This window comes from Pan troglodytes, chromosome 1, assembly GCF_028858775.2.
Source record: "Pan troglodytes isolate AG18354 chromosome 1, NHGRI_mPanTro3-v2.0_pri, whole genome shotgun sequence".
NCBI classification, from domain to species: domain Eukaryota; kingdom Metazoa; phylum Chordata; class Mammalia; order Primates; family Hominidae; genus Pan; species Pan troglodytes.
Genome location: NC_072398.2, coordinates 191,294,629 through 191,320,881, shown reverse-complemented (window position 1 = coordinate 191,320,881; position 26,253 = coordinate 191,294,629). Strand labels below are relative to the sequence as shown.

Genomic DNA, 26,253 nt, shown 5'->3' with positions numbered 1-26,253 from the left:
CCTAGGCAAGCCTTCCATTGACTGCAGCTCCACCTGGCAGCTTGACTACAACCTCATGAGAGGCTCTGAGTAAGAACCACCCAGAAAAGCCACTCTTGGATTCCTGCTCTGCAGACACTTTGAGGTGCAGGAAGACCCTGGGGTGTAGGAAGACCCTGGGGTGCAGGAAGAAGAATGATGTGAGGGCTGGAGTCTGAGTTATCCCCTTCTTCCTTCATCTCACATCCTTTCTCATCTTCTCTTCCTCCCACTCCATCCCCACCCTTGGTAGTTCCAGATGGGAACACCGAGTCCATGTGAGGAGCCCTGTTGGGGGAAGCTTGCCTTCTGATGCTCTCAGGCTGCTGTCCATTGCGGAATCTCCTCTCAGGGTGGTCTTCATGTGCTGGGACAGATTCTACAGAAAGATCCCAGCACTAGTGGATGAATCGGGTCCCAGGCCTCTTCATTACCTACATCACCATTAGCATTTCATGAGGGGCCATATGCCAGTTTATGAATACAATTGTGGGGAAAAAACAAGACAACGTAAGTTAATTAAAAACCTCTCAATTTATTTGAATGGCTTTTAAGAAGCAGAAGCACATGTGGTAAAATTAAGATATAGGACATGCATGAGAAGTGACAGGGACCCACACTGGCAAGCACTCAGCACCCTTTATCATGTGACCAGGTAAATGTTACAAAGAGCCAGACAGGTCTGGATCGATGGGGTGTGCTACTAGCAGGCCAAAGAGGGCAAAGCTGGGAGAAGTACAAGCAGTCTTATTCCCAGACAAGGGAAGTCACAAAGATGAAGAAACACATGCTCTAACCATTTATGGAGGCACTTAGGTTTATCATAACAAGCAACCCAGAGAGGTTGGGTGATGAGGAAGACTGAGGCAGCAAATGCTATCAAAGCAAAGGGCTTCTGACAGGTAGATACAAGCACATTATGCACGCAGGTTTCATTTTTCATCGTATTCTATATCGGAGGTTATTGAGATGCTCTTAAGTAGAAACCAGAAGTTAAGTATATGTGCGCTATTACATTAATAAAGAAGTTCGTAGGCCGAGTGTGGTGGCTCACGCCTGTAATCCCAGCACTTTGGGAGGCAGAGGCTGGCGGATCACCTGAGGTCAGGAGTTCGAGACCAGCCTGGCCAATATGGTGAAACCCCATCTCTACTAAAAATACAAAAAATTAGCTGGGCATGGTGGCGGGCGCCTGTAATCCCAGCTACTCTGGAAGCTGAGGCAGGAGAATTGCTTGACCCCAGGAGGCGGAGGTTGCAGTGAGCCAAGATTGTGCCACTGCACTCCAGCCTGAGTGACAGAGCAAGACTCTGTCTCAAAAAAAAAAAAAAAGAAGAAGAAGTTTGTACATACGCAGTTTTGAACACACAAAGGCTGAGCTAGGTCATCTCTGAGGTCTCTTAAAGATCCATCACTGAGAATCTGAGTGTAATATCCTCAGACTCTCAGTGACTTGGGTCTTAAAAACCCAAGTCTCTGGGCCTGGGCCAGCGGATGCAAACTGGAGATTCAAGGGCCGGATCTCGCCTACAGAATATGTTTTATTTGGCCCAGATGGTGTTTTCTAAATTCAAAATAGTTGCCAACATTTAAAAGTCCAGATTCCCAGCTTCTCTTCAAAAATGGGGTGGACTATCCGGCAACCTCAGGCCACATTCCCATGTGGCAGCAACCGTGGCAGACCACAGTGTTCTCCATTCTCAGTGAAGAACTGGCTTAATCCTCTCCACTCATTTATGTTTCCTGCCTCGCCCCTGTAGGCATTGGGGTTTGTGACCCTGGCCCAGGCATCCAGTCTAGGGTGACCTCAGTGATTTTCTTGGTGGCTTCTTGGTGGCAGTTAGCTACAAGACTAGCCTTGAGGCCTTTACCCTAATTCCGTGGCAGATGGCCATGAAGGCATATATTCACCCACAGGCCAGGAGTGTGGGAGTCAGTGACCCCAGTCTTCACAGCTTTGGTTTGCCTTACAGAGGCTTTCACTTTGCAAAGATGAGTAGCTGAAAAGTTCCCAGCCACATTTCACTTTTATAAATGGAATTCCAAAGGCCTCTAGGGGATGGCCCATCAGGGAGATACTTCCCAATTAAGGTCAATGGTAAGTCACTTCTGGGCCACATTAGAACACTCAAGCAGAGGCAAGAATCTTTGTCTAGGTTGGGCAGGGCTGGTAGGGGGGAAGGAAGGCAACTTTCCTAGCCATGGCCATGAGATGACCAGGGCATCTGTATACAGTTGGCAGGTTGTGCAGGTGTCTAATAGGTACTACCCATGTCACAATACCAATGGCGCCCTCTAGATTTTTGCAGTGCACAATCTGCCCAACTGGACATGTTGGCCTTGGCACTGTTAGGGGGAGGGAAGAAACAAATGGAGATGATGAGGCAGGTATAGTCAAAAGGATTGCCCTTACACAGATTCTACCACTTCCTTCCCAAGGCTCAGGAGTAGGGGTAGGAGGCAGAGGGTTAGGAGCCAAGACTTTCTTGGCCAGAGGTTGGGGGCTGGTCTCGGTGGCCCCCAAGCTGCACATACGCAAATGCCCATGTTATGATGGAAATGGGTACAACTATCCTAGGGCTGGCCATCAGTATGTGGGTCCCAGGACACTCAGTTAACAGAGATAACCATCTGTACACATAGTGAGTACACACACACACACAGAGTCATTGGCTGAGATATCTGGCCCATTACACACACCCACATAAATACACGTACGTGTACGATTTTTATCCTGTTGCACAAACTTAATATGTGTGCATCCATACACACAATCACAGTAATTGCCGGCAAGAGCAATCAGCTCGTCACTCGGGCATGTTTAGCAAACATTTCCAGAGCACCTGAAGTCCTTTTTGGCTGGCTAGAGCTAACCGTGGGGAGAGTCCAGCACAGCACTAAGTCAGAGGGAGAGAAAAGTAAATCAGTGGGTAGAATCACTTGACTACTGCCAGCAGCTGCGTGCCGGCCTGCAGTGCCACCTACTGGCAGAAAGGAGGTGGTTTTGTGTTTTGCTTTAAGACTAGATAAAACCCATGATCTGGGAAGCCGCCAGCCACATGATGCCATTCATCCACCTCCTTGTGTTCTACCCAAGTCAGGTGAGGCTCTGACATCATGCGTCATATCCTCAGAGGATGAACATTCTGGGCCTTGCATGCCTCTTGGATAGCAAAACCGAACACCAATAGGGATGGCAAAATAGGTTTCATCTTTCACACCAGCTCCAGCCCGCTGGTAGTGGCTGCCTGGAATGCTGGATAGAGAAAGATTCTGAGACCCAGTCTGGGCTTGGTGGAGAAGAGTATCATGATGGCATAGCGACAGCAATGATGGCTGTAGATGGGGCGTCTTCCATACTATCTGTTCTTGCAGTGGATCCTGGAAGCCTGGTAAATCTCTAAATTTGCAGAGTCCTAGAATTCTCCTGATCCACAATTCCATTATGAGGGGTATTTGTGTTTATTGCTCACGTGCCTTCATGCCACAAGAAACTGCCATTCCAGCTGTTACAGGAGTTTTCTCTCTCACTTGATCAGTAACTTCTGAACCGGCTAAAGTCCTCACGGGACCCTCTTCACGACGGACTTGTTCTTGCTTTCACAGAAAGTACATGGATGACCTTGTTGGCTCGGAGCTGCTGAAATCAACACTGGGCACTTCAATCTATCCAAAACTCATGTTTAGCTAATGCGCATCCACCTACTAGGCTGATCATTGCCTAAGAGGCCCCATGAGGAAATGAGTTGGGAATACAAAGCCATGCTGGACAGCCAGCTGGGCTCATCCCCAGCCAAGGGCCCTGCTCCTGCCCTCTCACTCATCAGCTTGGGAGAGCACATTCAAGTCAAATCAGTGCATCAACAAAACTGCAAATTACTATGAGCCATGGGTCGCTTGAAAATAGTCAAAACTTGGAATCTTCAGATGGGCATGGAGCCCCATGTCCCTTCCCTTTGGCAGTGGAGCCAGCCTCCGCCCACAGATGCATAGGTGGATGTGACCTGGCTCATCCCACTGAGGCATCAGCCAGGCTGTCTGCCTTGGCCCAGGGGTCCGCACATTTTTCTGTAAAGGGCCAGATAATAAATATTTTTGGCTTGCAGCCTCTGTTGCAACAATTCAACTCTGCTGTTGCAGTGTGAAATCAGCCATAAACATATGTAAACAAATGGGCATGGCTATGTTCTAATCAAAGTTTCTTTTATCTTTTTTTTTTTTCTTTGAGACGGAGTCTCACCCTGATGCCAGGCTGGAGTGCAGTGGCGTGATCTCGGTTCACTGCAACCTCCGCCTCCCGGGTTCAAGTGATCTTCCTGCCTCAGCCTCCCGAGTAGCTGGGACTACAGGCGTGCACCACCACGCCCAGCTAATTTTTGTATTTTTAGTAGAGACGGGGTTTCATCATGTTGGGCAGGATGGTCTCGATCTCCTGACCTTGTGATCCACCCGCCTTGGCCTCCCAAAGTGCTGGGATTACAGGCATGAGCCACTGTGCCTGGCCCCAGTCAAAGTTTCTTTACAAAAACAGGTGATGGGTCAGATTTGGCCCGTGGGCCCAGAGTTTGCCAAACTCTGCATTAGCCCAAAACAGGGGCCTTCACACTGGGTTTCTCAGAACTTGGGATTGTTTGGAAGTGCTTCCAGGGGTTCACAAATGTTTGGCTCTAATTTAAATTATTTGTAGCTGTTTAGGAAGCTATAATAAAAGCACCCACTCAAATGTATTCCAGCATTTCACCATGCAGGAAATCAACATGTTAACTGTCAGGTAAGTAAACTCCTTTAGTGAAGACCTCAGAATGGAGCTTCTCTGGCTATCTCCATGCATATGTATGAGCAGTATGACAAAATGGTTGAAAACCTGGGTCCTAGAATCAGATGGACATGAGTTTGAGTCCCAGCACTGCCACTTACTAGCTCTATGGCTTTGGACAAGTTACTTTACCTCCCTAAACCAGCATGGCCAGGACACCACAAAACAGAGTAGACACTGGCCATAGTGCCGCTGCAGCCTCCTAGAGGCTGCATTGTGGGAAAATGGAGCGCTCACAGTGGAAAGGTCAGCTGAGGCCACGAAGAGACATTCAGGGGACTCAGCGCAGCATTATCTACCAACTGCTATGGAGGTATTTCAAGTTTTAGTCATCAGTTTGGCTGTACTGGTGCACACCAATTGAGTGTCATTATAATGCCAAATCCATCTTGGCTTTGAACTTCTTGGTAGTTTCTGTTTTTTTCTGGCACATTCTGATATATCCCCACTACTCTGATTGGGCTCAGATAGGAGAGGGGGATGTTTTGCAACTGGCTGAGCAGTCTCAGTGCTTAGTAACAGGGCTTCCATTTTTCTGCTAAGCAGCAGTCCCATTGGCTCTGGGATTTTGCTGGCAGGCATCTCCTGGAACCAGTGTTCTGCAGGGCTTGTTGGGGAAGTGGTGCTCTCAGCTAAAGGGGTCCAGTGTTTCAGAAGCCGTGGCTGCTCCACCTCAGTGCTGCATTCCCTGGTTAGGCCTGGGACTTTGGTGTTCACCTGGCTTTTTAATTTACTGGTGAACAACACTCAATGTTCCTCATCCCTGGGCACCTCCTCACCTCTAAGACAATCAGAAGGCCCGTGTAACTGCTGCCTAAGACTGCCCCTCAGATTTCTGGCTTTTTATTCCAGTGACTGAAAGCTTTTTTCCAGGCCTGAGATGCTCATTTGTGATTTCAATAATAGAATTTAGACTCTTAGTGTTTCTCCATTGCCCAGGGCTGTCTGTGTCTATTAATGATGGCTCCAGTGAAATCCATGGCTTTTACTGCACCTTATCTTTCTGCTTCCAGCATCATATTTTCCTGCTTCCTGAGAGACATGGAATCATCAGTGGTGTTCATCACCAGGCCCTGGGGGCAAGACCACACAGGTCCCAGAATCCCTGCAGTTTTTCTTAATTAGGTGACATCTGGTGTCATCCCCAGTGCACAGGTCCACCCTGGTCAGTCAGCCTGTTGCCATGCTGTGAGCCTGGGCTGTGCCCGGCCTTGTAGGCTTCTTGCAGTCGCTGGTTCTGTGAGCCTTGGAGGCTCTTCCACGGGGGTGATTCTGACCCCTGGGAGTGAGAAGGAGAGGGCCTTTCTGCAGTTCAGCCAAGAATAAAGGAGACTCAGGGCTGAGCTCCCTCCTTCACTTCTTTTTTGTTTCCTTGAGGTTGTTCTTGGCCCTCACAGTACCTCTGTCCAGGCTTGGAGCTCTGGAAGTAGACACAACCCGGGTCTTCTGCCCCAAGGCCTCCTCTGTTAGCCAGAAGGATCCTGGCTGTGCAGTGGAAATGACCTCGTGCAAAGACATTATCATATGCCCTTCCAGGGGCAATAATGCCAGTGTCCCCTGATAAAGCAGTCACTGTGGGTGTCTGTCCCAGTCACTCCACACAGCCGTACCCTTCCTCCCTGGGACCAGCCTCATGGAGACCTCTGACAATGACAGCAAAGGCCCAGCCCAGCCTTTCTCTTCTGGTCCAAATCGTTGCTCATTTGAGAACCGCCTCTGCCTTCTCACTTTGTTCTCCTTCCTGGAATATCTTTCTGCATCTCTTACCCTGCCCCACACTGCACAGAACCTGTGCCCATTCAGACCCTGAGCTGAGTCCCCAGAAGGACAAAGATAAAAAACCCCAGGGTGTTCTCTTCCCCTATTTCCTGCCACCACACCTCCAGGCTTCTGCCCCTCTCATGATACTTTTGGTTTTCTTTACAAAGTGCTTGCTCATGACTAGGATTCCTCCTAGAAGCCTGGCAATCAGTCCACACACAGATGTCTGCTCACCCCTTCTGTCTCCCTGGGGACCAGCCATTGGTGCTTCCACCCTCCCTCCGGAGAGAGCCAGGGATGCTCAGCAAAGGAGGAGGCTGACTCATCAAGCGGTGAGAGTTCTCCTCTGAAAGTGGTGAAGAAGGGGCCGCAGGGGCTCCTGCAAATGTGGAGGATCTGCTGATGCATTTCATGGGGAGGTTATCTCATCCTGGAAGCCCTTGCTCAGCATCCACTGATGGAGAGCTCATTACCTCCAAAGGCAGCTCTGACTGGCTTTCCACTCACAATCCCATAGCTGGAGAATTTTGCTAGTGCACATTTCAGCTCCTTCCTCTCCAAGCATCACTGTCCCAGTACCTTCTGTCTCACACCAGACCTCCTGACACTTCCCACTTCACCCCAGGCAGCACCTCACCCTGGGGCTCAGCCTGGACAACCGCCTACCTCAGCCACTGCACTTTCTTCCCCTAGAATTGAGGCCACAACAGTAGACACCCATGCTCTGTCCCGTTCCCCACCAGCAGAGCTGCCCAGCTGGATGCAATAACTGGGGGAGTGAGGGTGGTGGAAGTGAGGGTCTTGGCAGGCAAGAGCAACTGAACTTCGGCTCAAAGCAAGAGCAAAGGAAACACTGAGCAGGCAGCTACTAATGCTTCTCCCCGGGAAGAGCCTGCAGTGCCCCCTGCTGGCTGGAGGAGAGTTTGTATGCGTGTCGAATTCACTCCCCTTGCTTCCTGGGCTGAGCCCTGATGACCATTCAGGTTAGAGAATCACAGGAGCAGATGGGTCATCTTGTCCAGTGGTTTCAAAATGTGTAAAATTACAGATAGAGTTGCTGGGGGCGATTTTGCATTTTGTCCATTTGACAAAGGCCTCTGAGCTGAGGGGACACATGGGGGCTGAAATCCAGCCTCTATCCTGCTAACTAAGCTGTGTACCCCACTATGGGACTGGGTCAGGCCAGAGGAAGGGATGTCTTTTTGTTCTTCATTCACCTAGACAGTGTCCTTTTGTAATTTGCACAAAGGTGCCATACATACCAGCAGCAGCACTGACACAGAATGCTTCCTTCTAAGAGGGCGATCTTAAAGAACCAAGCTTCTTTGGCTAAAAGGGAGCTTGAAAACCGCCCAAAAGATGGGGAAACTGGGGGCCATGAAGGGAAGGGATTACTCAAAGTCATGCAGTTAATACCAGGACAGAGCTTAGAAGCCAGATCCACTCTCTCCCATAGCAGTGTTCTTTACACCACATTAAGCTAGTTTTCATCCTAAGTCACTTTTGAGAAATCCTGGCTTCTCTGACCCTCCCCCTCTCAGACCCATTAACTTCCCCCCTGAAATCCAGCTACTCTGCACAGTCCTACTGTCCTACTCAGGATCATGGCACAGAATTTGCCCCAAAGGAGGGATGTTGAGAATGCCAGTCCCATCTGCATAATTTCCTACAAGTACATCACTCATAGGGATGAGGGCAGACAGGCAGAAGGACAGAACAGTGAGAAACTAGAGGGATCTACCAGAGGAGGTGTCGAAGTGTATCAGGGAGCCTGGAGCAATGTGGATCAGTAAAGCCGGTGGTTCAGCTACTGTGCAGATGGGGCCTGCTTTGCAGGTGCAGTCCGCCGGGGTGTCTGTGCCACACCATAAGGCACATGGGCGGCCACAGTGCCCATCTCCTGAGCCCCAGCCACATGGAACATCTGGTCATCAAAGAAGATGTGTGGGCGGATCTTCTCGAGGAGAGGGCCCTTGGGCGCTCCAGCAAGGAACAAGGCTTCATCTGTCTCCAGGCCCCAGCTGCGCAGGGTCTTGAGAGCCCGGGCCCCGGAACTGGCTGCACTGCGTGCTGTCACCAAGTAGGTACGAATTGGGCACTCTAGCCGCAGGCCTTTGGAGTAGAACTTCTTCTGCAACCTACCCAGTGCCTCCAGAAAGCCCTTTAAGGGGCCCTATGAGAAGGCAAGGGGAACATTGTTAGCTTTACCACCTCCTAAATATTTGCCCCCTGCTCTCCCTAAAGCACTAGTGTCTTGTTTGGTGTGGAAAACTTCAGGATCCCTAAATCTTTCAGTTAGTTCTGCTTATTCCTGCTTAGGCTACTGTGTGCACCAGTGCGGCTCTAGTCAGGGGATCTATGTTATTGTATATTGGTGCTGGGTCAGGATAACTATCAGGGCAACTGTTGATATGTATCATCCATCCATATGCCCATCAAGGTATACAGATGTCTGTCCTAAAGGTCTGTAAGTGTGGCCTTCGAAGCCCATCAACAGGGGGGATATTAAAACCATTTAGTAACTATGGTATGGGCACCCTCCAATCAGAATGGACTCCAGCTATAAACAGCTGGAGAAGATGGACCAATGTGTAAGTGTTGAGTATCAACCGTGCCCATCTGGCACCCAGGTGGCTCAGGGTGTCATCCTCAAGCACTCTAGGGTCAAGGAAAATTTATTCTCTACAGTGCCCAGAACAATGAAGCTTCCTGAGGATGTGAGAATAAAAAAACAGACAACAATGAAGAAAACTGCTTATTTCCAAAGCAGCTAGAAATAAACAAAAGTGGGCTCCTCGTCTTGGAGACCTCTTGCTTGCTAGGTAAACTGGAATAAGCAGTGGTCTCCTGGGCCTCTGCTTACCACTTAGTAGGAAAACTCTCCTGCCCTGGATTCCCAAGGATTTCAGAGGCAACTCGCAAGAACAGACATGAACTGAATATTTAGGAGCCACAGCGGAAGCCTGCTGAGCTCTTGGAGAGAGGGGCTCTGAGATTATTGAGCACCCGGGTTTTTGTTAAAAGCTCAAATAAGAGCTCCCAGCAGAGCTGGAGAATCCCAACAGCCCCAACTCCAGGGAATTTCCACCAAGCTCTAGGGTATATTCTGTTCTGAGAGACACTGAGCAGTTTGAGGGTGAGTGAGGGTCCCTGTGCCCCCAGCCAAGGGATGGATGGCAGGAGATGTCCCAAAGCAAATGGTCTGCCCCAGATGTCACACCCAGCTGGATCTCCCTACCCCAATGAAGCGCCCCAGTCCAGCAATTCCCTTCCTACTGTTTCCAGTGAGGGAAACAGGCTTCTTAAGAGGGTGGGCATGGTCTCAGAGGGGCAGGGGATCTCAGGGAGGAAGTGAGGGTTCCAGAGAGAGAATGGGAGCTTCAGAGAGACAGGATGAGGCCTTCAGAGCAGGGCAGGGACTTCAGAGAAGAGGTGGGGACATAGAGAATGGGGACGTCAGGGAGGGAAAGGAGACCTCAGAAATGGGGATTTGAGCTGCAGAGTGGGTATGGGCTTAGAGAGAGGTTTAGATAGAGAATGGAGGCTTCAAAGGAGGGTTGGGACTTCAGTGAGGGGATATGGGCTCAACAAAGCAGGTGGAAGCTCATTGATGGGGGGCCAGTGGTCAAGTGAGAGGGTCGAGGGGACCAGGCTGGAATCTGGGCTGAGCCTGGGGTTTGTTTGCTTCCAGGCTGGGAGTGCAGGCCAAGGGCAGGTCTGGGGAGCTGCCTTGTTCCTCTCAGGGGTTCTGGGTCTATGGAGAGCACCTGAGCCAGAGGTTTGTTCTCGTGGGCCTTCTCATGCTCGAAGAATCGGTCCAGCCCGTGGGCCTTGACGATGCGCTCCGACTCGTCCGAGAAGAGCACGGCGTCCCCATCGAATGCCACGCGCAGCTGACTCTGGGACACAACCACATCCCTGCTGGGGCTGAAGATGGTGGCAGCTGCGATCCCTAGGCAGAGAGAGGCAAGCATTGTCTGCCTTCAGGCTGGGCAGTAGGGCTGGAGTGGGCTATCTTAGGCTATCCTTGCCCCACCTGCCTCATACAGGACTCAGGGCAAGGCTGATGAAAACTAATATTTAAAACTTGTAAAAACTGGTAGTGCATGGATCCTGGCCAAGAAGAGGGCAGTAGCAGTGGCTCTGAAGCAGATCTCTAGGGCCCTTGCCTTGCCAGGTTACCCTGTTGGTTATTGCTTTGTGGAAAAGTCTGGGAGGAGTCCCAGGGGGCAGGAGGGCACTCAGGACTCAGGGCAGGAAATATTTACCAACCAGGGTGAAGGAATTTCAATACTTTAACACCTAGTAAGATCATGCTGCTGTGGACCAGCCAAACATGAGTCCCATCGGCCACTACCTTCGTGCCAGGGGTGTCTCACAGCCCCTGATGTAGACCGACAGTGGGGCTGGGAAGGAGCCCCAACTCTGGGTTGGCCTCAGTCTCTCCCTCACCATTGGTTCTAGCAAGTCACTCACCTTCTCTGGACCACTGTAAAATTAAGGGCCTCTCAGCTCTGGGGCTGAGACCACAGGCTGCAATTGGGTGAGGTGAGTACGTGCACCCTCAGTCTACAGCCACAATGACACCCAGGTATGCCCTGCTGGTGGCTGGCTGTTCAGGGTTCCAAAAAACAACCTAAGTGGCCCTGGGAGACAGCACAAGTGATGGCTAGTTGTGTGCACAGACTCTGCAACCCTGGGCTCCTCCAGGGTTCCAAGGATGCCTCTCAGCGGTTCAGGCTCCAGGCTAGAGCTGCACTAGATGGCAGAGAGCCAGTGCTGGGAGGCTGGAGACCTGGGCAACTGGCCGAGCTAATTCCCTAGTCTCCATCTCTTCAAAGACCACTTCAGCCCAAATCTTTGAGAACTGAGGATCACAGAGGCTGGGCTTAGGTGAGCTTTGGGAGGAGTGAGCAGTGCTACCTGCACACAACTTGACTAGCCTGAGGATACTACAAGCAGGGCCAGTGCCAGGCATCAAGCCAGGTACCTTCTCAGCTCTGCCAGCACTGGAATCAAGATGACTCAGAACCACCCCTACCCTCAGCAGGGCCACCCCGTGGACCATTCTCCTGCTCCCTAGCCTGAGGTCAAGTTACAAACACACAGAGGCACACCTACATGCCAGTGCCAAGGCCCCAACCAGAGGGTGTGACATCTGTCTAGGGAAATGGCTCCTCTTTCCTGGTTAAAGAAAGCCTCTAGGAGCTCCCAAGCAGCTCAGGAGGGTGAGTTATCAGGGGGAGAGAGGCCAGGCTTCCAGGCAGGAGACAACAGGAAAGAGGAAGAGAAAAGTGAATATATTGTTGGTTGATAAACTTGCCACTAGTGTTCAGCCTAAGGAACCCTCTCAGGTACCTGGCCAGTCCTTGCTCCTCTATGGGCCTGTTTATCTCATGTGCAATAGGATACGCACCTCGTTGGGAGGACTGAGACTATGGATACCACCCAAAACTGCCCCTCGAAAGACACACATAGAGGGACATTCTCTTTGTCAGTACTTGCATCTGGGTCTCCTAAACTCCCCTAAGCACTGGCCAGCCCAGCTGCTGGAGATGCTGGCCATTCCCCAGACCCCACCACTCAGGCTTTCAGGCTGGACTAGATATGAATCCTCCTTCCCATTGGCCCAGGGCAGGGCAGAGGCTGCCTATGGTCCTACAGGAATCAGAACTCCTTCTGACTTGGAGGAATCATAGAAGAAAGTAGCTTTCTGGGCTGTAGAGAGGGTTTCCATGGAAACAGAAGGCTGGGTGATGCTGAGAAGTAAAAGCATCCATGATACAGTAGGGCCAGAGGTAGGAAGATGGAATGGGTAGGGCCTTGCTTTCAGAATTGATAGGACAGATTATAAGAATTAAGGAAAGTATTGCGCAGCCTTGCCTTCTAGTTACCATGGCAACTCCCAGCACCTGCTTGGAACTTTAGGACCAGGCCTCCCACCTCAGGGACCCCTTTGCTGCACTCCCCATATTCTCCCTCCTCACTTAGACTTACCCTCATCAATGGCTTCTCGCACTTTTTCTGCATCGGCTGACAAGTAGAGGTTGGTGTGATAGGCCTTGAGGTAGCAGATCGGGCTGTTCCCACCTGTCATGCAGAACCTCTCGATGAACAGGTCTGGGAAGGAGGTAGAGGACCCAGGTGAGGCCAGGGTCAACCCTGGGCTTCAGGGAAGTCTCTCTGTGCCCAGTGGATGCCATCCTAGTTCTGGGTGTGGTACGGCAGCACAGCGTGTCTCTGTGTAATTTTAGGCCAGTGTTCCCCCCTGAGCCCCTCCATCCTTCATGAAATGAGGACGATCACATCTCTAGAGCAATTGCCCAGTTCACAGGGACATCCTCTTGTCAAGGAATCACAGTGCTACATGCCTGTGTGACCCCGCCTCCTGGCCATAGCTGATTGGATAAGAGCAGACACCTGACCCAAGCTGGGCCAATCTGATTACCTAGGCTGCCAATCCGCTGGTCCCCATGACTGCAAAGGTTGTAAAGTATTTGTTGGTTGATAAACAGCTGCTGCTCTGAGCCCATTAAGTTACCCGTCACTCTCGCAGCCCCTTACCCAGGACCTCTGTCCTCTCCAGAGTCCACAACACAAGGCGGTAATGCCTGGTATGGCAGGGGTCCTTCAGGGCCCTGCTTCAGCACTATAGGGAGAGTCTGTCCTGATTACGCAGTGCGTATGTCACACAGGTGGTTAAATATTTTTACTATCAACCCTGCTCCCAAGAATTTGGAATTAGGATTTAAAAATGCCAACTAGACTCTCTTGATTGCTAAAAACCAGGCCTGGTAAACCTATAAATATAGGTGTATTCTTTTTCTTTTTCTTTCTTTCTTTTTTTTCTTTTTGAGACAGAGTCTTGCTCTGTCGCCCAGGCTGGAGTGCAGTGGTGTGATCTCAGCTCACTGCAAGCTCCGCCTCCCGGGTTCACGTCATTCTCCTGCCTCAGCCTCCCGAGTTGCTGGGACCACAGGCCCCACCACCATGCCCGGCTAAATTTTTTTGTATTTTTAGTAGAGACGCGGTTTCACCGTGTTAGCCATCCGATCTCCTGACCTCGTGATCCCCCGCCTCGGCCTCCCAAAGTGCTGGGATCACAGGCGTGAGCCACCGTGCCTGGCCAGGTGTATTATTTTTCTGTCTCTCTCTCTCCCCAGAGTGGATTTCTCTTTCCTCTCCTCTCCTCTCCTCTCCTCTCCTCTCCTCTCCTCTCCTCTCCTCCCCTCCCCCTTCCCCCTCCCCTCCCCCTCCCCCTCCCCTCCCCCTCCCCCCTCCCCTCCCCCTCCCCTCCCCCTCCCCTCCCCCTCCCCTCCCCCTCCCCTTCCCCTCCCCTCCCCCTTCCCCTTCCCTCTCCCCTTCCCCTCCCCACCCCTCTCCTCTCCTCTCCTTTCCATCTCACTCTGTCACCAGGCTGGAGTGCAGTGGGGTGATCTCGGCTCATTGCAACCTCTGCCTCCCAGGTTCAAGTGATTCTCATACCTCAGCCTCCCGAATAGCTGGGATTACAGGTGTGCACCACCACACCAGGCGAATTTTTGTATTTTTAGTAGAGACAGGGTTTTACCATGTTAGGCTGGTTTTGAACTCCTGACCTCAAGTGTTCCACCCACCCTGGCCTCCCAAAGTGCTGGGATTACAGGAGTGAGCCACCGTGCCTGGCCCACTTATCTTGAATACGGTTTTTATTTAGGAAAAGCAGAGAAATCCAATTTCAGGGGAGAGAGGAAAAAAAAAGAGCAAACTTGCTAGAGAAGCACAAATAAAAGTTCATGTGGCCTGAAGAAAAGAAGAGCCAGGAGAGATTTCTAGTACTTGGATTCAGGTCTTTGTAGGCCCAATTTTATTTCCTGCCCTCTGAAAGACACCCCTGTAACCTAATAAGAAATTCTCCTGGGCTTAAGCTAGCTCTGGAGGGGCTATTATTTTTAACCTTGAGTTTAGAATAAGACACAAAGCGCTTTCACTCTGACAGCTGCACCTGATTCTCCCAGCAGCCTTGTGAGGCCTGTTAGCCCCATCACAGTTAGAGAAACTGAGGCAGGGAGGCAGTAACTGTCTCATCTAATCACACGGAGAGTGGGGTGTGCTGGAGCTGGCTTGGACTGGCTTGCAAGAGCCCACAGTTAAACATTCAGAAATTTTGTGAGCCATTTGTGTTGTTCAACCACTGACAGCTTGAAACCAGTCCTGGTGGAAATATTTACACCCTGAAAACTAGCAACACTACAAGTCAGGGTTTTGTTTGTTTGTTTAAAGAGCAAATTTACCAGCACACACTGGGCTTGGGGTTCTGGTCAGTACAACTCCATCCTGCAGAGGTGTGGCCCCATCCCTGGGGGGTCTGGTAGGGGTGTCCCAGGGCAAACCCCCCATCCTCATGCTCATGCTCACCGTAGTGGTTGATACTGTTGATGAGGCGGACACCCACTTGAGCATGGTTGTTAGTCATGAGGACGATGTCGAAGACGTCCTCACTATCAGGGTACAGCTCCCGCAGCCGCCTGTTCACGGCCTCCAGAGCCTGGAAAGCAGAGGGCACCCCCCAGCTTAGACCCCCAAGGATTGATACCTGAAGTTGGTGGCCAAGGATCCAATGAGGGGAGGTGAGGAGCCATGCTTGGGATGAGGTAAGTGCGCATGAACTACCTTCTCCTAATGCAAGTTGCTTACCGCACAGGGGTACCTCGCTAGAGAGAGTCGGGGCTGAAATCCAGCCCGCATTCCACTCACCAAGCTGGTTACCAGGCGTGGGGCTGCATTTGTCCAGAGGGTGGATGAATTTTCTTCCCAAAAGACTCTGTCACCTAGCCAAGCTGTGTACCTGTGTGGTTACATCTGCCCAGAGGGGCCCTTTTTCCTTACTTAGATACTCATGGGAGTGCTTTTTTCTAATCCCCACGAAGGCGCTATATGAGCTAGTGGTGGAACTGCTCCCTCACCTTCACGAAAGGGAAGGCTGGCCCGGGACTGAAGGGTTCGTTCTCATGTTCCAGCTGGTAGCGCACGTACTCCTCCACGCCCTGCTCCGTGTAGATCCGCTGCTCCTCGTCCATGCGAAACAAGGCTCGGGAGGACACAGCGATGGTGACTGCATTCTGAGGCTTGGGCTGCAGAGGTATGGGAGAAGGGGTTGTCACTCAGATGACTGCCCCTGAGGCAGGCTCACATGTGTGAATCTCCCTGGGTAGTGAGGACATGGAGAAGACCCAGACCCAGTCTCTACCTAAAGAGGCCCAGCCTTGAGCAGATGTGGACTTAGGTCAGGACCCCATCTATGACGGACCCAGATGGGGGTTGAGAGAGGTGCTGGCTCCCTTGCTGGAAGCACGATCTGATGGAGGGAGGGCCATGCCCTTGGGAGTTTGCAATCTAGTCAGGCATCTGGACACAAGAAAAAAATGAAGCCAATGTATGTGGCCAACGTGTGACTGATGCTGGAGATGATCTCAGTTGGTTTCCATTGTAAAATAAGAGCTGCATGCCCTTAGGAAGAAATGATGCCCATAAATATGACAATTTATATAAAAAATGTATCTCCAACCCAGATCTGTCTCCTGAGCTCCAGATTCATACATCCATCTAACTGCCCCAGTTGACTAACAGCCTCTCAAAGTTAACATTCCCAAGACTGAATTCCCATCACCTTCTCCCCTCCCAAACCTGATCCTTTCTCCCTGTAACTCATAGCAAGGCTTAGAACCACTATCCACTCATTACTGAAGCAGAAGCTGGGAAGTCAGCCTCAACTCCCTTCCTCATCAATCGATTACCGAAATGAGTCAACTCTACTAGAATCCACCCACTTCTTTCGTTCAGGCCATCATCATCTGTCACATTCTCTAATCTGTCATTCATGCTGCTGTCAGGGGATTTTTCTAAAGTTCAGATCTGACCACAGCCCCCCTCTTTAGTGGTGCACACTATTCTCAGAATATGGCTGGCAGCCTCTAGTGTGGAAATAGAAAGCCCTTCACAACAGACCCCTACTTCTCTTTCCATTCCCCTCTTCCAATCCCCCAGCTTTGCCCCATCTGGGCTTTCTCACATCAGGGCATACTTTCCCCCTCTTTTTTTTTTTTTTTTTCTGAGATGGAGTTTCACTCTTGTTGCCCAGGCTGGAGTGCAGTGGTGTGATCTCGGCTCACTGCAACCACCACCTCTCAGGTTCGAGCAATTGTCCTGCCTCAGCCTCCCAAGTAGCTGGGACTATAGGTACCCGCCACCCCAGACAGCAGCTGGACCTTTATAGTCCCTAGGGAGGATCAGAATATGAGTGCCCAAGGGATTTACAGATACCCAGAGAATCCCACCACATCTCTGTGTCCTGGGCAGTCCTGGGGTCATGATTCCCACTTTACAAATTAAAAATTAGGGGCTCAAATTGAGGTCAAGGCTCATAAATGCACCTTGCATTCTCGCCTCTCCTGATCACCCGTGGGTCATGTACTCAACCCCATTTCTTTTTCCTGGGGTCAGTCCTGGGCTCCAATCAGTTGACAACATTGAGTGGTTACCATCTGAGAGACACCATGGTGGACATGGCAGGAAACAACACAAGTGTGATCCCTGTCCCCATGGAGCTCATGATCCAACCCCAAGACAGAGGCCAATGCCATCTTTTAAAAGAGCACTGTCCAATGGAACTTTCTATGATAATGGAAATATTCCATAATCTGTGCTCTCCCTGTGGCTGTGGAACAATTTGAAATGTGACTAATGAGACTGAGGAGCTGAATTTTAGATTTTACTTCATTTAAATGAACTTAAACAGCTATACGTAGCTAGTGGTTAATGCAGCTTTAGAACCTTATAATAGGAGTGGAAGACAAAAGAGTTTCCCAAGGTCATGTGGTAGACCTCAGTTTGCATTTGACTTTTAACCCCAACCAAGACGGAGTATGTGGCCAGCAAGGTCTGCATAAGGCAGTGGCAGGACAGGTGCTTCTTCTTGGAGGTTCAACCCAAATACCTTTCTCAGTTGCTGACTACCACCATGTGTGTCCTAAGGGTGGGGTTGGTGGTGGAGTGGGGAGACCCGCTCTCATAAACCCTGGAAGCCTGGAGGCCTTTGGAACAGGAGCTGAGCTTGCTCCACCCACTGGGCTTACTGCCCCAGGGACAGGGCCATCACCCTTCTAAGGACAGAGAGTCAGCTGCCCTCCCAGCCCCATTAGGCAGGTTCCCAAGCCTGCCACTCCAACCCTGGCAGCCAGCTAAGGTCTCGCTCCTCACTTTCTGTCCCACAGTCCCTGCCAGACTGCCAAGTCCTGGGCTCCCTCTGGCTGAGCTACCCAGACAGACCCCAATCCATCCCGCCCCTGGTTGTTGCAAGAAAAACGTCCTGGTTGCATTGGCCCCAAGAGTCCTCTGCTTCTCTCTTTTCCAGATAGGGAAACAGGCCCAGAAAGGGGCAGAGTATTACTCTAGGTCAAGGCAGAGCAAGATGACATCTCAAGTCTCCGGCCTCTAGCCTGGCCTCTATCCACACTGCAGTCCCCTTGCTATTCCTCTCCTCAACAGTTCCCAGAAGATTCTATCCCTTGCTACTTCCGCCTTCCCTGGAAACATCTCCCCCAGCCTTCACTTTCCAGATTTGGGAGAAATGATCAGGGCGTGCCCACAAACTGAGGTTTCTAACGGCAGGTCTCTGTTTCCCATCAGAATGGGGGTCCCAAGGGCAGGACTCTGCATCCCCACTTAGACTGCTGTGACACAGTACGAGTGAGGTGGAGTCTAAGATCCCAGAGGCCATGGCTGTGTAAGAAATATGGATCCCAGCTGGGACTGATGAATGACCTGTCCAGGCTCCAGGTGGAGCTGAAGGAGCAGGGGAAATGGGCTGGCCAGAGATAGGGACAAGTTGTGGACACAGAGACCCTCCTGGGCCTGGCCGCAGAGGTGGCCATGTGTTGGCAGGGGCATCTAGGAACAGTTCCTCCAGAGAGCAGAAAGAAGCCCTGATCTCAGACTGGGAATTGGGTCAGAGTGACTCAAGGGCTCACTCTGGGAGCTCGGAGCTCCAGGAAACCAGGGTGCTGGCAGCTCTCTCTGCCTTTCAGGGTCAGGCTGATGGCTCCGGCTATGGGATGGGAATGGAAGAATAACAGAGTGCAGCCCACCCCCACCTGGACTGCCTGAGGAGCTCCCATTTAGGCTAACGTAATTCTGCCTATTGGGTCCAAGATAGAAACATAGGCAAAAAGCTGTTATTCCTAGTAGGACTTAGAGAGGGAAGGGCTGCTGAAAGAGAGAGGGACAGGAGAGTTTTGGATTGAAGAAGTGCTCTGACCCCATGAGGTGAGGGCCTCCAACAGGCCTTCAGGCGTTAAATATTTTACTCAGGCCCCTGGGAATGAGAATTAGCCCAGGCCAGGCCATGATGGGGCCCATGAGGCCTAGAGCCCCCAAAATAGCCTGTGGGAAGAGGGGCTTCTGCAGGAAGGAATAGGAGCTGGGAAGCCTCCAGGCTTCTTGCCTCCCAGAGAACCATGAGAGTCAGGGGCTGATCCAGGGGTCATGACTGACAACTGGGCCTGAGCTCTCCGGTTCCTTGGTGCCTGGGGAGGAAATGGATTTTGAGCACTGATGCTTTCACTGCCCCAGTCCCCAGTCTCCATCCCTTCTTCTGCATCACTCAGGCCACAGCATTGACATTCATCCAGCTTCCTCTTCAGAGAGGCACCAGCCTTCTCACTGGTGGGTTTGCTGCCGGACTCACCCTTTCCAATCCATCCCAGAGTGATCTTTCTAAAATAAAAATGGGACCCAGTTAATCCCCTGATGAAAAATCCTGTAATAGCTCCATAATGGTATTCATATGTTTGCTTAAATGTAGGTTGACCTTTTATTTAAATGAATTCAAATAAACTTTGAATTCAATATGTAAGCCAGATATTACCATATATCTCATACCATATGGTACCAGATATAACATATATAATTGGTGTATATTTATTTTACAGATTCAAATGCATTATGTTTATTTATTTATTTATTTATTATAAAGTCAACCAATGAAAACACAGTTGTTTGCATGACAACAAATTTGAAACTAGCGGCTAGAATGCCAGTGCAGACTTAAGCTTCAGCATCCAGCCAAGTTGTTGCTGTGTTTGTATTTGTACAGTATTGAGAAAGTGCTGATTCAGACCAATAAGTGGTTGGAAATGCTAAAAGGTTTTTTGTTTTGTTTTGTTTTAAACTACAGGCCTTACAATCTCAAGACGCTCTTTGATGGAACAGATCACAGGGGAAGCCTTATTCTGAGGTTTGCTTTAAAAAAATCTGCAGCACAAGCTAGTGGCCTTCAAGCTGCTAAAATGTCCACCTAATACATTAGAGTCAGTTGGGTTTTATTACACATTTTTAATTGTTTAAAACATAGTCCGAAGAAGAAAGAAAATAAATTGGATTCACATGTGTGCAGACTCCCTGAAACATGGGGCTTGGGGAAGCTAGTTTGGAAATCCCTGACCCCCTTGAGTAAGGTCCAGACTCCTTAACATGATCCCCAAGGCCCTCTGTGGGCTCTTCCACATCCCTCCAGCTCTTCTTCCAACAATCCTGCATTCTTCATTCAGTACTTATTCAGGAACACAGTCCTGAGCTTCAGAGACATCTGCATGACTTTTGCCTGTCCTGTTTCCCTCTCTCTGGGAAACTCCACCTACTCAGGCTTTAAGATTAGGATACGTGCCACTTCTACAAAGCTTTCCCCAGTGTGATGTCACTACTCTACTCCCCCCCAACTCCCCTAGGCTCTCATCTCTGGAGCCTCCATCATTGTGCAGTGAGCTCCTGAGGCAGGGACTCAGGTTATTTAATTCTTCAATCCCCACTCTTGAGCAGAGCTTGGAGGTGCTAATTGAATGATTGCTGATAGGGTGGACCTGTTGGGGAAGGGTTCTTGGAGGGAAGCAGCAAGTTGCTTTAAGATCAAGCTGGAGCTCTTTGGAGGACCGCTGTGGGCCAACCTCTATTCTCGGTTTTCTCCTCAAGCTCTGAGATCTGGGAAGTTGGAGACAGCAAGGTCCAGGGGCAGACCAGGGCATCATCAACTTGTTTGATGGCAGAGAGGAGAGAGCTCCTCTGTGAGGTCCCAGACGGTTGACACCACCACAGGGTCGTGGGGATGTTAATGCCCACTGCAAGGGGAGCAGAACCCGAGCTGGGGGGCAGAGTCCAGCGCTGGGAGCCTGCGGCCAGGGGCGCCGATCGCCCCCCAGCGCAGAGTGTGGATCCCAGTGCCTGGAGAGAGCAGCTCCCTTTCCTTAGGACGCGGGGAGCGCACTGCCCCCAGCCCAGGGCCCAGGACCCAGAGCCAGACCCCAAACGCAGAGTCTCAGGTCCGGAGCCCGATGCCCAGATGGCGGAGACCGGAGCGCACAGCCAGGAACCGGGTTCCCAAAGTCTGGTTACCCGCGCCTGGGGCGCTTCTGGAAGCGCTGCGGACCGGCTTCGCCAACAAGTGCAATCCGCGCTCCCCGGCGGCCCGAGTGGGGAGGGGCTGGGGCTGCGGGCCTCTAGCTGGGCCCTGATGACAGCATGGGGGAGGGGGAGCCTGGCGTGGAACCCGAGTCCCGGTAAAAAAAAATACACCAGAGCAGAGCTCCCAAAATAAACCCGAGCCCGCGCCAGCTGCAGGGCGCATTCCGGGGCTGAGGAGCTGCGTCCCCTCCCAGAGGGGCGCCACGGGTCCCTTCCCAAGAGACTTATGACCCCTCCTCCGGGGTAACCCTTCCCCCGTCCCCCGCATACCCGTGCATTGCTTTTACCGATTTGGGTTTCTTCTTGGGCGCGAGGTTGTCGTAGAAAATCTTGGCTTCCTCCCAGACCGGGGCCGCAGCGGTCTCCGCTCCTGGCCCGGGCTCGCGGGGCTCCTGGGGCTCCCGGGGCTGCCCGGGTTCCATGCTCCGGCTCTGACCCGGCCCGGCCAGAGCAGGCGGCGGCGTAGACGCGGAGCTGGCTGGGGCTGGGCTGCAGGAGGGAGGCGAGTCCCGGCGAGGGAAGGGGGCGGGCAGCGGCGAGGAGGCTGTGCGTGTGAGCTGGGCTCCCCGCCCGCCGGGCGGGGGGAGGTCACACTGGCACTCTCGGTCGCCCGTGTGTCGCTGCCGCTGCTGCTGCTACTGCTGTACGGTATGAGGGATAGCTGGGCTCTCCTTCCCCGACCGACCCACGCCAGCAGCCGGTTGGGTGGTGAGGGGGGCTCTCTGGCTCTCTGGGTTTGTGGGCTGCAGCGGATTGGGGATTGCGAAAATGATGTTCTTCGCAGGCGCTGCAGGGCGCGGAGACAGGAGAGGCCTGACAACTTTTTTTTTTTTTTTCCCCAGGATAGTGATCCCCAAAGGAGAAAATGAAAAGCTAGCCGCTCCCCTCCCAAAAGCTAGCTGCCCATCTTTCCTTTAGGAGCTAGGACCCTGGGATCCTGACGATGTCCCCTTCCCTCCGAAGCCAGTCCATCCGGCAGACGGGCAGGAGGTGATGCATGGATGGCTCCTATCACTAGCAGAAGCCTGCTCCCAGCGGGAGCTCAGTGAAGGGCCCAACCCGGCAGCTCCTCCACACCACCTAGGAGGGGCCCTTGAAGTCCATGCTGAGACCAGGCTCGGGTGGTCTCAGGTCGAGACCTTGGCCTGGGGTGGGGACCCAGGCCAGAGAGACTCCCAGGGACTCTGAACCCGAATTCTTGCTGGCCCTTTGGTGGTCAGCAGGGGGCGCGCATTCCCAGGCCCCCACCTGCCCAGCTTGGGGTGATTTGTTATAGGCCATGAAGGGGCTGGATAGAGGGAGGGCAGAAGAGGGGCCTCGGAACTACCATCCTGGAATTCCAGGGTGTTGTCCCTCTTGATGCAGAGCTCTGTACTAGTCTCAGGGTGCAGACACAAATGTCACCCATCCCAAGGTACAGGCCAGGAAGCAGACAAGTAGCCTCTCTCAGAGGTGTGCATGGGTGGGTGGGAGAAGCAGGAGAAAACACTGGCTTAGCTAGGAGGGCCTCTGACTGGGGAGGTGAGGGGGCTACAGAATGGAGTGATCCCCTCAGCCTCCACCAGGTCCTGGGAGGAATAAACCAACCCTTGTGTGGGAGGAAGGGAAAAATCATAATAAAATGTTAGGATTGGGGGAAGTGTGTTTAGACTTACTTCTAGAAGATTGTTTCCAGAGATGGCCCAAAAACCTCTTCCATCCTGCCTGTCCTTTGGCAATGTGACTTTGACATTCCTCCCATTCAGAGGTGGAGTCCAGTCTGAGCTGGCCCTGTGACTTGCTTTGACCAATTGAATGGAGTAGAAGTGGTGCTCTGTGGTTTCCAAGCTTACGTCTTAAGAGGCCTTGCAGATTCCATTTTTGCCCTCTTGGGAGCCAGCTACTATGTAAATAAGTCTGGACTATCCTGCTGGAAAGGCCACGTAGTGAGACAGATAGGACCTGGAGGATAAGAAGCTAGCGACAGCCCAGGTGACTATAGGCACAATTGACAGACATGTGAATGAGGCCATCCTGGCTGTCCCAGCCCCAGCTCAGCTCCCAGTGGAGTGCAGCTATGTGGGTGACGCCAGCCAACACAACCTGAAGCAGTAAAACCTTCCAGCTGAGCCCAGCCAACTCACAGAATCATCAAAAATAATAAATTGTTGTTTCAGGCACCAAGTTTTGGGGTAGCTTGTTACACTGCAATAAATAATTGAAACTCTAGGAATGAGGTCAGTTATTCTCAGGTGCCTCATGGAGAAGAATGATGAAGTAACTCAGGAAGAATATATAGAGTGGTTACTTGGATGGAGGTGGGCACTTCACACAAAAGTGAGCCACCCCCATGCTGTCCAGCGGCCTTTAATCTGTGTGATTGGCTTGAAAAGATGACCTGGGCCAAGCAGATTTGTCTTTCTCAGGAATTTGGAATTGGGAAATGGGCTGGGCAGTCAACCATTGGAATAGAAGCTGAGGATGCTGTGAAATACAGTTGGCTCCGAAGAGACCTGGGTGAGCCTCAGCAGACTGCAGTTATATGCAAAGTAAAGCTCAGTGCAGGTGGAGACTCTCTGAGCAGAATGAGATGAGCAGCAGATCAAGATGGGAAAGGATGTGCAGAGAGCAGCACATGAGAGAAACCATGCTGCCCTGAGATGGAGCCACCTCTGCTCCTGACAGTTTCCCAAGTTCTAGCTAAGGCCTGGCTCTGGTGCCCATCTCTACACTTTCATGAGATTCTCCACATTGTTTCAACAAACGCCCCCAAAAGGAAATTTGGTGGATTGTGGTTTTGCTTGAGTGGCCACTTTTCCTGGCCTCTCTTTCTAATAAAAAGCCCTGCCTCCCTGGTTTTCTGGTCAAGAAGTACCAGACCTGGTACAGAGACCTGTAACTGAGACCTGACCAATGGTGGAGCCCTGTGTCCCTGGACACAAGGATGAGCATGTGACCCCAGCTGAGACACTCTTCACTCTTATTTAGGGCTTCTGGGAGATTTGGCTCTTTTTCTCTGAGGTAGTTAATTTGGGGCAATGTGAGCTGGGAACCCATTTGGCAGGTGAAAGAACATGGAAGAAGCACATCTGGAAGGACAATGGTGCCACAGAGAGAGAAGCAGAAGGAGGGAGGGAGAGAGGATGCAACTGAGTTTCTGGACCCAGCCATGCCTGAACTTCCCAATTACATGAGCCAATAAGCCTCCCTTTTTGCTTAAGCTTGTGTGAGTTGGATTTCGTTCACTTGCAACCAAAAGTCCCAACTAATCCATTCCCCTTTACTCACCCTGCCATGAGTAGGCACTGTTCCTTGCCATCAAGGAATCCTGCCCAGACTCCTGGTTCAGTCCCTTTAAGAACTTTCCCCGGGCCGGGTGCGGTGGCTCACGCCTGTAATCCCAGCACTTTGGGAGGCCAAGGTGGGTGGATCACGAGGTCAGGAGTTCAAGACCAGCCTGACCAACATGGTGAAACTCCATCTCTACTAAAAATACAAAAATTAAAACTGGGTGTGGTGGGGTGCGCCTGTAATCCCAGCTACTCAGGAGGCTGAGGCAGGAGAATTGCCTGAACCCGGGAGGCAGAGGTTGCAGTGAGCCGAGATCATCGTGCCACTGCGTGCCAGCCTGGGTGACAGAGCGAGACTCTGTCTTAAAAAAAAAAAAAAAAAAAAAAAAGAACTTCCCCCAGATCCTTCTTTGGAAGGATTAGAGAACTTGATCCTTAACTGTTCTTTCCACCCTTCCAGGCTTCTGGCCATGCTCTCTGGCTTGCCTGTCACTTGCTAATAGCTGGCTGGGTGCAGGGCTTCCCTGGCTCAGGGTTTCTGGACTCCAGCCAGGACTTTGCCTCCAGGTCCAGCACTTCTTCAGATGAATAAGCTGGGAACAGACCCTGTAGGGCATGACTCCAGGAGCCCCACACCTGGCTTTTCCCTTGGAGAGCCCTGCTCCAGCATGCCTGGCCCTGTTGGCTAATGTTTAGTAAGACCTGGGGCAGATGCCACCTCCTCCATGAAGCCATAGCTGCCCTTTGCTCTTTACCTATTCCTCACCTCTCCCCAATCAGGTAAGACGCTTCCTCCTCTGAAGCTCAGAGCTCATGGGTTTTTTGTTTTTGTTTTTGTTTTTGTTTTGAGACAGAGTCTTGCACTGTTGCCCAGGCTGGAGTGCAGTGGCACGATCTCGGCTCACTGCAAGCTCTGCCTCCCAGGTTCACGCCATTCTCCTGCCTCAGCCTCCCGAGTAGCTGGGACTACAGGTGCCCGCCACCATGCCTGGCTAATTTTTTTGTATTTTTAGTAGAGATGGGGTTTCACCGTATTAGCCAGGATGGTCTCGATCTCCTGACCTCATGATCCACCCGCCTCGGCCTCCCAAAGTGCTGGGATTACAGGTGTGACCCACCGTGCCCATCCGGTTTTTTTTTTAATCTCTTTTCACATTCTGACTTGGATTCACTCCCGTGGCTGAGAAGGCACAACAAGCAGTGGCCTTGATGTTAGGAGACCTGAAATCAAGTCCCAGCTTTACCATTTTCTGGGCCTTTGTTTCCTTGTCTTTAAAAAAAAAAAAAAAAATGACATGGCCGGGCACGGTGGCTCACGCCTGTAATCCCAGAATTTTGGGAGACCGAGGCGGGTGGATCACCTCAGGTCGGCAGTTCGCGACCAGCCTGACCAACATGGAGAAACCCCATCTCTACTAAAAATACAAAATTAGCCGGGCATGGTGGCGCATGCCTGTAATCCCAGCTACTCGGGAGGCTGAGGCAGGAGAATTGCTTGAACCCGGGAGGCGGAGGTTGAGGTGGGCTGAGATCATGCCACTGCACTCCAGCCTGGGCAACAAGAGCGAAACTCTGTCTCAAAAAAAAAAAAAAAAAAAAAAGGAAAGAAAAATAAAAAGAAAAAAAATACTTAAATGTGTGCTTGGCTCAGCCAACAGCAGATCACATGGGAAGTGTTTGTTGATTGTGAGGGACTGTGTACACGTGAAGGGCCAATCGTTGGAGAGTTGGGAGGGTTTCATAGAGGAGGAGATAATTGAGACAGGGGAATGGGTGACCCAGGGAGGAGCAATGGCTTGTGCACAACACAAAAGCATAAGAGACCCCTTAGGAAATGGGGGCCATTCAGGATGGCTTAGTGCAGGGTGCAGCATGAAAAGTGAGAGGAAGAAAAAA

At 51.5% G+C, this 26,253-nt stretch overlaps 1 protein-coding gene and 1 pseudogene across 1 annotated transcript; both read right to left on the bottom strand.

The window, feature by feature from the left end:
* Nucleotides 1-533: 533 nt before the first annotated feature.
* Nucleotides 534-21,715, bottom strand: NT5C1A (5'-nucleotidase, cytosolic IA). The gene is made up of 6 exons (XM_524674.8): nucleotides 21,376-21,715; nucleotides 15,541-15,708; nucleotides 14,993-15,122; nucleotides 12,593-12,715; nucleotides 10,363-10,547; nucleotides 534-8,768 (listed from the first exon to the last, which is right to left on the bottom strand). The coding sequence occupies exons 1-6, from the start codon at nucleotides 21,508-21,510 to the stop codon at nucleotides 8,403-8,405; spliced, it is 1,107 nt and encodes a 368-aa protein (XP_524674.2). The 5' UTR covers nucleotides 21,511-21,715; the 3' UTR covers nucleotides 534-8,402.
* LOC134807881 (uncharacterized) lies at nucleotides 20,561-21,367 on the bottom strand (annotated as a pseudogene).
* Nucleotides 21,716-26,253: the final 4,538 nt, after the last annotated feature.